We start from the raw sequence: 10,978 nt of genomic DNA, 5'->3' as shown, positions 1-10,978 counted from the left end.
TCTCACACACACACACACACACACGCGCGCATGCACACACACACATATGACTGGGTAGAAAAAGGGCAGAGCACAGAGATAAGCGAGAGAGAGCAAAATTAAACAGCCAGACAGCCCTTCTGAGTGTTCCCTCTGACTGCAACGTACCCCCCCCCCCCCCCCATCGCCAACGTACTCATCCCCCCCACTGCCACCACGCTCCCCCCCCCCAGCTCCCCCCACTGCCAACACCCCCCCTTCCACTGCCTACACCCCCCACCCCCACTGCCCTAACCCTAACCCAACCACTGCCAACATCTGGACACGGGGAGAGAGTGACTAGTTTTACGCACAGTCACACAATCCGCTAGCTGCGTCGAAAATAGTGGAGTGGAATCAGAGAAAACACAAAAACTATTTCAAGAATAGGCACTTGTAATTCCTGTAGTGAAACCACTTCAAAATAGTTATATTGTATCATATATAAATGGGATAAATATGAATTAAACTTACTTTAACTTTTATATTTATACTTTTTTTTTTTTTAGTTTTAAGGAGGCCTCAGGAAAAAAGAAGAGCTTTTGGTAAATGTATTTTAGTTACCAGTTACCATTTCCAGCCTCTCTTCTAGAAGTCTACCTTAACAATGTGTTTTTTTTAAAGCCAATTGAAAGCCCCTGTAAATGAGCTCCCTCATAGTAGCAGGGGCAGAGAGAGGGATGCGGCTGGGTGCTCCCACATTCACAAACAGCTTGACACAGCACAGGGTCACACTGACACACGTCTGCCTGCCTGCCTGCCTGCCTGCCTGCCTGCCTGATACTCGTCCCAAACACGATTGGAGAAACCAAGGTTAGAGATTGATTGTTATAAATGACTGTTACGGGGAGGGGGGGGGGGGGGGGGGGGAGAAAAACAATGATTGTCATTTTGTATGATTTATGGCTTCTCGTGGGTCAGCGCTTTGTTTTGAGGCCGATGTGTGGTGTCAGAGTGTGTGTTTTGAAGTGTGAGAGGTGGGATCATGTTCATGTGAATTTTTAATTTTTTTGTCAAGACTGTGAGTTGCAGCCAAGTACAAAAGACTGTTATATCTCCCCTAGGAAAATCACATTTTATCCAAGTAGATGTGTGTGTTTACTGTAAATCAACAGCTTTAATTTATACCTAAACATACATATTTGAGAACAGCATATTTGAGAAATTGTACCTAATATAATGTAATGAGGGTCCCCACAATAGAAAGAGCTGACAGATGGCCTGAACGACCTTATATTCTTTTTTCTGGGTGAGTAAGTGTAACTGAGTGTAAGTGATGGATATTCCCAGAAGTAGGCTGTCTCTGGTTTTGGTCAGGGGCTTGTGTTTTAAAGTTGCACTTTTTAAAGTGAGCCACATCAGCTCACTTCACTTTTCTTCAGTCCTTTACTGACATCTAGTGGCTAGATACAGTATCTCACATTCAGGGATGATGTAATCCTAGATCCTGTGTGTTCTGAGATTACACAACTGAGTCAAATAAGTACTCTCGTTGTTTCTAAGAAAGTTAAAATAACAGTCTTCCCAATCATAAAAATTGGCTTCTTGTCCTTGTTCCCCTTAAAGTAACACTTTGCAACAATTTGCCACTTTTTAAGGTTTGTTTTTATAGGCGATTAGTTTTGGTATCATCTTCAAATTAATTCTGATGGTATATTGTCATGCGAAGGGCAGATAAACTAATCTAACCACTAACCATCCATGATATGTGCAATGTAGTTCTATGTCCCGCATCAGAACATTCAGGGAAAACATAAGAAAATCTTGTGGGAGAATAAAACGATGTTGTATACAGTACAGTATGCAGTAGTACAGTGGAGTATTGCAATATCATGTCGATACAGTGGCGCCAAGTATCGCAACATTTATTTATTTATTATTATGATTTAAATTATATTTTGGTACATCCGTCTAATCTAATAACATTGCTCTAGAAGTCCACAAGATGGTACAAGACCTCTTCGTCACAGCAGGAATGAGAAAGGAGGTCAGTCCAGAACAAAATTACGGCACAGAGATGCAAGATAGCTGCAGAGTCGCAAAAGAAACGCCAACGCTGTAAATGAAACGCAATATGTGGAAGAAATAAATGGCAATGTATTGCTGAATCATGTCACAATACTTTTTGTATCCTAAAATATAAAGAATCGTTGCTCAATATCGTGATAGTATCATATCGTCAATATTGTGGCAATTCCCAACCCTACCTTTCAGGTACTTAGCTCGCTAGTTTTAGACCCAAACTCTGGCCTTCTCACAGACTTACACTATTTAGGAAGTGAAAATGTAGTCAGAGTTCAACAACACATCAGACTCAGACCCAAACAGCTTAGCACACAAATGTCGTTATGTTTGTACTCTTTTTTTAAGTAAACAAAAAAATGCTAACAGTATGCTTTGATTCTTTTTCCTGTTTCCAGTTAAAACTGTGGATGCCAGATTCTGACAAGAGAGAGAATGAGTATCTGTGGCTGCAATCGGTGAGTGATTAATTCTGTCTGACTGGCGCAGTTCAGTCTCTAAAAACACATCTACCACTGCATAGTTTACAGTATTAAGGGTATGGTAAGGAGGTGGAACACCTCGAGAGATTCATACGTAACAGCACTGAACAGGGAACTGGGAAATAGATTTATGAAACCTAAGAGGTTTGGGTGTTTCAATTGACCCATAATTTATCGCTACACTGCTAAATAGGACAGTAAGAAATCAAAGTAATCCAATGTGGTGTTAACGGGCAGAGCATGTAGCCAGCTTGAAATAAGATGCAGATTCCTCTGCTCTCTTGAAAGTGCACCCCTGCTGTGGACATGGGCTCAACAGATAGGTGATGCTCTGGCGGGCTCTGATCTTGAGCCTCATTTTGCCCTGCTTAACCCTTTAATGGTCTGCTCAACTGTAAACTAACCATGATCTTATTGACCTAAGTGTGCTAACTGGTTGAAGTACGTACGGTATACAGAGAATACTATTGCATGGCAGTGTTAATATTGTCTCCAAGTGAAATGCACAAGATAATCTTTCCGTTGATTTTATTTTATTTTCTTAGCGTGACTATTAAAGGGTTATCGGGCATACTTGTAGTCTTAGGTCAACTTACCATTTCGGATTTTCGCCACTGAAGTACTCTGACAAACAAAAAGCTAAAACTAGAAGTACATATTTACCCAGCAACAGGTAAAATCAAACTAAAAATATGTAATGTATTACATGAATTTTAGAACAGCTGCAGTCTATCATTAATCATTAAAAACAGTCAAAAGAAATCATCATTAGTTGAATCATCCACTTAGCAACATTAGACTTTCATGTTCGCTAAAGTGTGTCCCCCTGCCACAGGCATCACATGACCAGAGGAGTGTCTGCTTAGCCAGTTTACTGTAGAGACAGACATTGGAATGGCTCTGACTGTAATGTGTGGTATGTGGGTAGACACTGACATACACACACTCACTCACTCTCACACACACACACACACACACACACACACACACACACACACACACACACACACACACACACACACACACACACACACACACACACACACACACACACACATCAGCACATTTCCAGCCTGTGTAAAAACAATGAAGGCCAGCAGGGAAAACCCAAGGTCATTTGTACTGTTGGTGTTAATCTCAGAGTTAGTTCATCCAACGATTTGCACAAAAACACCCAAGCACCTCTCTTCAATGGGCCCTGGCAGTCTCTCTCTCGCAAAGATATTTCACAGATCAGCAGCAGATAGTTACAATGCTGTTGGATAGACAGGTGAGTCATTTTAAATTTGGATTTGTTGCTGGTATCTGTTTTAAGCCTATCAAGCTATAGGCTTAGCACATACAGTATTTTAGTTCTGGGCTATCTAGATATTGTTTACGTTTGAGCTGAATACTTAATATTGCTAGTATTATGCGTGTAGTGAAGTAACATTAGGTATATCTGATGTTTGAGCTGAATACTTAATATTGCTAGTATTATGCGTGTAGTGAGGTAACATTAGGTCTATCTGATGTTTGGCCTGAGTTGGACCTCAGTCTTTGAATAGGTAAATGTTTAATGAAGTCCACAGTTCAAGAATGCCAGCTACAGCCTGCAATTTCAAAGTTTAGGTCCTACTTTTCATCATGTTTAGTCAATGGATTGTATTGCCTGCCTGTGTGTACATCCTTGCAAGTTTGCAACTACAAACCCAACCTAAACAAGAATGGGAGCATTCAGAGAATGCAAACCTCCGCCTTGTGACCTTGACCTTTGACCTTGACATCTGAAAATCTTATCAATTATTGCCATTATATTACCCAATCTCCCAACAAAGTTTGATGGAAGTCGGTCCATGCGTTTCTGCGTAATCCTGCTGACAAACAAACAAACATACAGGGGTGAAAACATAACCTCCTTGGCGGAGGTAACAATCCTTTGCAAAATCTACTCGCAACTTCTTACTCTAAAAATAGCGCAACGATTGGTTTTGTTTTCTATGGAAGTCCGTAAAATGTTCCTTGCCAGATTTACAGTTGAATTGGTGATCGTGTTAACTGGAGATGTGTCATTACTTTTTTGCTGGTCCTACCTCCATTCTGTTGCAGATGTGTACGGCCGCAGATTTGTCAATTCTATAAAGCGGTCAGATTGTCTTTAGCCAATGCCTGTAAACTGCATCATGAATGACGCCTGCATAAAAATAATTAATGAAATTTAATTAACCCCAGTCATGCTTTGAAAATGTATGGCCTAATTGCTCGATGTCTAAAAGCAATTCGCAAATTGTTTATATTATATTGTGTTCCCATGAAACGGCTACACTCATGTTAACTTGAGTGAGTAAAAGATTAACACAGTTCACTGTGATCTGGGGACAGGAAGCTCTATCGTAAGATCAGAGATGCGAAGCTGGTGTTAAGTGAAGCTTAGTTTTGCTCTCATTTCCAAGGTCTCCTATTTGTTCTAGTAATTTATTTTTTAACTCTGCGCATGTGTTGTTTTTTTTTTTTCAATTCCATGTCTTTGTGGTCTGTTTGACTAGTATTGCAACAGCCTACCGTGCGTTACATTTTGTGACAGCTCGACAACTCACGAGTTGCCAAAGGTCAGTCAAAGTAGGTAGGCTACCATACACCAGGCTACGTGCGCAGTGAGTGGTGAAGTTCTGTAGCCTATTCGCCTGTCGCTGTACTTAAGTTGCAGTTTTGTGGTTCTGATTTCCTCAGATCTCTATTCGTAAGTGCGTTGACTTGTTCAGCAAAGTGATCTTTAAACAGAAGCGAGATTATATGCATGCACAAGACGGGAGGAGCATTATGCAAACACAAGCAATGCATATTCGCTTTAACACGGTTAAGCAAATTTGTTTGATAATTAATTAGTTGGCCAGAGCAACATGATGACCATTCTATATGGCATGTTGGTGCCACTACGCTGCTGCTGCTGCCGCTCAACTACAGCGACCAGCGTTTGTATCCATTGTCTTTTCCTATGAAAACAAGACATGACTGTAAGCTGTAACATTGCTACGAACATTATTTTGGTGATGATCAAGTTTGTATTGTGATGAAAAAGGATCAGGTCAGGAGAGACCCTTTTTTCTGTGTTGACAAGTGACAATGTGGGCGATAATGAGACAATGGACCGGTCTGATCTGATATTTTGCCTATTGTGTAGAGACGGAGCACATTGTGCAGAAATGTCGATGGTCTGTTTGACTGACTTTGAGGAGTACGCTAAGCAGCACCTCTCCAAGGCCACCTGGGACTACTATGCCGCCGGAGCAGATGAGTGCTGCACCAGAGATGACAACCTGCTGGCCTACAAACGGTAAGTGAGACTCCAGTGCGAAACACCATAAACACCACACTGTGTTCAAAGAGCACACAACTCAGCAATGCCTCATTTTGATAGTGTGTGTTGCATTTTTATTAATCAGATGTTTTAGTGCCAACATGGCCCGGCCCCCATGGTCTCCTATGTTAACACCTGTAGCCTTTGTACTTTACCTGGGTGCTTTACCTGGGTACTTAACCTGTGTACTTTACCTGTGTCATCTAAGACCAGCCACTGGGTCAAAGGAAATGATGTGTCCTCTCAAAGTGAGAGGTTATAGGGTTGGACCAGGCCATTCTAAAAGTCCAGGGCAGGACACCATGGCAGCTTCTCAGTGCAAAACAGAATGGAATAACAGCCATGCTGTACACTTTGTAGTGACCGTTAGGGCATGATCGGACGTGAAGGTCAAAAGGTCATAATGGAAGGGACTTGTTCCTGTCACTTTTCCCCTTTGACGTTCCACTTTCGTTCATCCCTTCAGAATCCGCCTGCGGCCTCGGATCTTACGGGATGTGTCGTTGAGCGACACACGGACCACGGTCCTGGGAACAGAGATCAGCTTTCCTGTGGGCATCGCACCCACCGCCTTCCACTGCCTTGCCTGGCATGAGGGAGAGATGGCAACAGCAAGGGGTCAGGAGTGTGCCACTGGCACTCAAAATGCCACTCAGTCTTTTATGGAATTGCTAATACAATGTGTAATTCAGATTAACTAATTATAATTAATTTAATAAATGAATGACGCAATGCTTTTTTTCATTCTTGCTAATACATAGGTCATGTACTAACTCATAGGATGATTGGATCAAAAGGATATTTTATCTTTATTTGCTAGGAATGCAACTTGTGTAGAATGTTGAATGTTACTAGGCAGTATAGTATAGTCACCACTAGAGGGAGATGTAATACTTAGTGGGGATTTTACTAAGCCGTCCATTATGTTTTTGGAAGAGCATTCAGAACAGTGAAAAGATTTTTGACCCCAGAAAAATTCTTCTCTTTCTCTCTAGATCTGTCCTGTTCTCTCATTTGCTGCCTCCTTGTATTTCTCTCTTTTTTTAACTTTGTCAAACTATTTTACCTTTCTTTCCGCCACTGTCTCGTATCTCACCGTCTACATGCTGTGTCTTTTTCTTTCTGTCTCCGTCTCTTTTTCTCCTTCTCTCTGAATGACTGTGTCCTAATTGTCTCTCTCTCTCTCTCTCTCTTTCTCTCACTCACTCTCTGTCTCTTTCTCTCACTCACTCTCTGTCTCTGTTTCTGTCCCTCTCTTTCTCACTCACGCTCTCTCTTTCTCTCACTCACTCTCTCTCTCCCCCTAACAGCCACGGAGGCGGTGAACACGTGCTACATCACAAGCACCTACTCTACCTGCTCAGTTGAGGAGATTGTGGCAGCAGCGCCCAACGGTTACCGCTGGTTCCAGCTATACGTGTACCGCGACCGCAAGCTCTCAGAGCAGATAGTGCACCGCGTGGAGTCGCTGGGCTACAAGGCCCTGGTGCTCACCGTAGACGTGCCCTACACTGGGAAACGTCGCAATGACATCCGCAACCAGTTCAAGCTCCCGCCGCACCTCAAGGTCAAGAACTTTGATGGGGTCTTCCAGGTAAAGCTAAAAAACTCTAAATATGATAAAATGCTATGTTTTAAAGAAATACTATTACTGCTACTGCTATTAGTACTACTACTGATAATAAAAGTATTAATAATAATACATTAATTAATAAATAATTTTATCAAAGTAAATGTAATTTACGAGTAATCCACTTTTGAATAGAATGCTTGACTCCGCTTTACTGCCTGTGTGTATTTTTGCCATCAGTACACATGAATCTCTGTGACCTTGTGACCTATTTATACTTTGTCTTTGTACTCGTCTCTAACTGGCTGGGTGCCCTGTAAACTTGCACCCCTGTCAGTGTGTACCTCACTGTTGTCCCATCCAGGAGAGCGCTGGCCCTGAGGAGTATGGCATCCCCGCCAACACCCTGGACCCCTCCATCAGCTGGAAGGACGTGTACTGGCTGCAGTCTCTCACGCGGCTGCCCATCATCATCAAGGGCATCCTGACTAAGGAGGACGCAGAACTGGCAGTGGAGCACGGCGTGCAGGGCATCATCGTGTCCAATCATGGCGGACGACAGCTGGACGGGGGGCCGGCTACTGTAAGTGAATAGCGAGTCAGGGACGGAGAAACGAAAGTGATTTACGAGCTTCCATGACAGTTCTCTAAGTCACAGTTGGTAATCTACTGCAGCTAAACAGAATGAGGCTCAGCCAGTGGTTGGATGGGGCACATCCAGGTTGGACAGACATGTCTTGGTGTGTATACCAATGTTCCGAATCCAGTGATGGGGAGATCACACTGTAGCATGGTGCCGTCCTCTGAAAGAGATGTAAAATCTTCTACCTCCCTGTGGTCAAAAAGGTTTCTAAGACATCCATCATGAAGTGTAGCCATGGTTACTGCTGGTTTTCAGGCCAAATATGTCATTATTTTCTCAAACAAACTGCCCGTAGTACAACCAGTTGTCTAGTCCCCTGCCTGCTCGCCTCTCCTCTGTTGCAGCTTTCAGGTGGGTGCTGGGAGGAACAGATGTTAACCCAAAGCATTTGATTTTTTGCATAATTAGATTAAAGAAGGACCACATACACAGCAGATGCAATCAAAATGTATCCCAAGCACAAAAGTAGATATAATTCATAATAGCATCAGCAAACTCAGTCCACAAGATACATACAAATCTTAGTCATGAATAGTAGTGGAGGAGCAGAAAAAGCTGAGTCATGAAAAGTAGTGTACCAGACATCAGACCACAAGGAGCAGAAAAAGCTGAGTCATGAATAGAAGTGTTCCGGGAATCAGACCGGCAGAGAGTCAAGGCTGGGACTCAACCACCCAACTCAGAATTAGAATTACAAGAACGCTATCAGCCGTGTCCCTCTCAAGGCCATAGTGGATCTCCTTTGTGTGTGAGGGTGTGTGTGTTTCTGTTTCTGTCTGTGTGTTTGTGTTTCTGTCGGTGTGTGTGTTTCTGTCTGTGTGTGTGCGAGCAAGAGAGGGAGAGAGTCTTTGGATGTGTGTGGGTGAGAGAGTGGATGAAGGTCTTTGCTTTGTGTGTGTGTGTGTGCGTGTGTGTGTGTGTGTTTGTCTGGCCTTCACTGGGCTCATTCTATCCACTGTCTGTGTTTATCAGATAGACTGTCTGTCGGAGATAGTGGACACGGTGCAAGGCAGGATCGAGGTCTACATGGACGGGGGGATTCGCACGGGCAGCGACGTGCTCAAGGCCGTAGCCCTGGGAGCCAAGTGTGTGTTCATCGGCCGACCCGCGGTGTGGGGCCTGGCTTATAAGGTGAGAGTGTGATTGTGTGCGTCTGTTTGAGTGTCTATCAGTGTGTATATGTGTGTGTGTGTGTGTGTGTGTGTGTGTGTGTGTGTGTGTGTGTGTGTGTGTGTGTTTTTTGCGTGTAGATGAAGATGAGCTAAAGTTGTGTCTTCAGATGTGTGTAGAAGGGTAAGTAGGTGATGTGCTAACTGTGCATGGGTGTTTGTGTGTATATGTGGGTATGTGTCTATGTTATTTCTATCTCTGTGCCTCTGTACTCTGTGAGATTGAGTCTTCGTTTGAGCCTAGCTATCTCCGTTTGTGTGTGTGTGTGTGTGTGTTTCATTTGCCTTTGTGTGTGTTGTGGATTGAGGTTGTAAGTGTGTGTTTTTTTCTGTGTTATTTTGAGTACGGTAAGACCAGTGTGTGTGTGTGTGTGTGTGTGTGTGTGTGTGTGTGTGTGTGTGTGGGTGTGTGTGTGGGAAGGCTTGACCTCCCACCCGACCTCCTGGGGTCAAACTGCTACTTCCTTAACTGAGACAAGCAGTCTTTTGCTTTTGCAAATATGCAGACTGTGACCAGACTGAAAACTCTTAATTATATGGGTGAACACTGTAATTATGATTATTAATATGCCATAATGGCAATAAAGATTGTGTGGGTGTGTGTGTGGGAAGGCTTGACCTCCCACCCGACCTCCTGGGGTCAAACTGCTACTTCCTTAACTGAGACAAGCAGTCTTTTGCTTTTGCAAATATGCAGACTGTGACCAGACTGAAAACTCTTAATTATATGGGTGAACACTGTAATTATGATTATTAATATGCCATAATGGCAATAAAGATTATGTGAGTTTGTAGTGATCTTGGTGATATGGCATTACTGGGTGATCTGGCATGACTGGGTGATATGGCATGACTGGGTGATGTGGGATGACTTGCTGATCTGGCATGACTGGGATCATAGTTTTACATGCAGATGTGCCTTGCTTTACTCTTAACCCACCCCCCCCCCCCCCAACAATCAGTAGAAAGTCTGTTTTACACATTAAAAGAGATGGACAACTGCTTAATATGAATACAAATAAGAAACACCTTCCCAAGAACATAGCCACTAAAACAATAAATATAAACATGACTCATAATGTTACATGTTCTTCTGAGAATTCATTGTAAATGTCCCTCTGGCAATCTAATCTAGCGCTGTCTGATGCTGTCTCTATCCTATTAACAGAAAGCCACAATCAATGATGTAGCCTTAAACCACTTTAATTTGTCCTCTTGTCTTCATATTTGTTTTGTTTTGTTAGTTTTACTGTTTTCGTATTGATTAACTAATGAATTGATTGATTGATTGATTGGTTTGTCTCTGTGTTGTTTAGTGATGTTTAAGGGTTTTACCATCTATTTATTCCTTATTATTGGCTGTTCTTCTTCTCTCAGGGTGAGGAAGGCGTCCGAGAGGTGTTACAGATCCTTAACGATGAGTTCCGCTTGTCCATGGCCTTGTCGGGTAAGTACTGACCTTGTGACTATTTATGACCTCTGTGTGAACGGGAACAAGGCCTTACTCACTCTGTCTCATTTTGTCTAACTCTGTCTCGTACCTTTTACCCGCAGGATGCCGAAATGTTGCAGAGATCAACAGGAATCTAATTCAGTTCTCCAAACTTTGAGCCGGGCAGTCTGGACTTAAACCATTAGGTTTTGACAGGCCTTTCCAACTGCAGCGATCATCGACCCAATGGTCTTAACGGCTAAAGCCTTTAGCCTCGGCAAAGGACGGCGCCAGACGAGCCCAGC

The 10,978-nt window shown here is 43.0% G+C and overlaps 1 protein-coding gene across 1 annotated transcript; it reads left to right on the top strand.

The window, feature by feature from the left end:
* Positions 1 to 2,475: 2,475 nt before the first annotated feature.
* hao2 (hydroxyacid oxidase 2 (long chain)) lies at positions 2,476 to 10,851 on the top strand (the record flags this gene model as incomplete). The annotated part of the gene is made up of 8 exons (XM_080838420.1): positions 2,476 to 2,498; positions 5,683 to 5,835; positions 6,326 to 6,477; positions 7,170 to 7,453; positions 7,794 to 8,012; positions 9,045 to 9,203; positions 10,619 to 10,688; positions 10,796 to 10,851. The coding sequence occupies 8 exons, from the start codon at positions 2,476 to 2,478 to the stop codon at positions 10,849 to 10,851; spliced, it is 1,116 nt and encodes a 371-aa protein (XP_080694546.1).
* Between the last annotated feature and the right edge of the window lie 127 nt (positions 10,852 to 10,978).

This window comes from Sprattus sprattus, assembly GCF_963457725.1.
Source record: "Sprattus sprattus genome assembly, chromosome: 5".
NCBI classification, from domain to species: Eukaryota; Metazoa; Chordata; class Actinopteri; order Clupeiformes; family Clupeidae; genus Sprattus; species Sprattus sprattus.
This window is presented reverse-complemented; position numbering and strand designations above follow the sequence as displayed.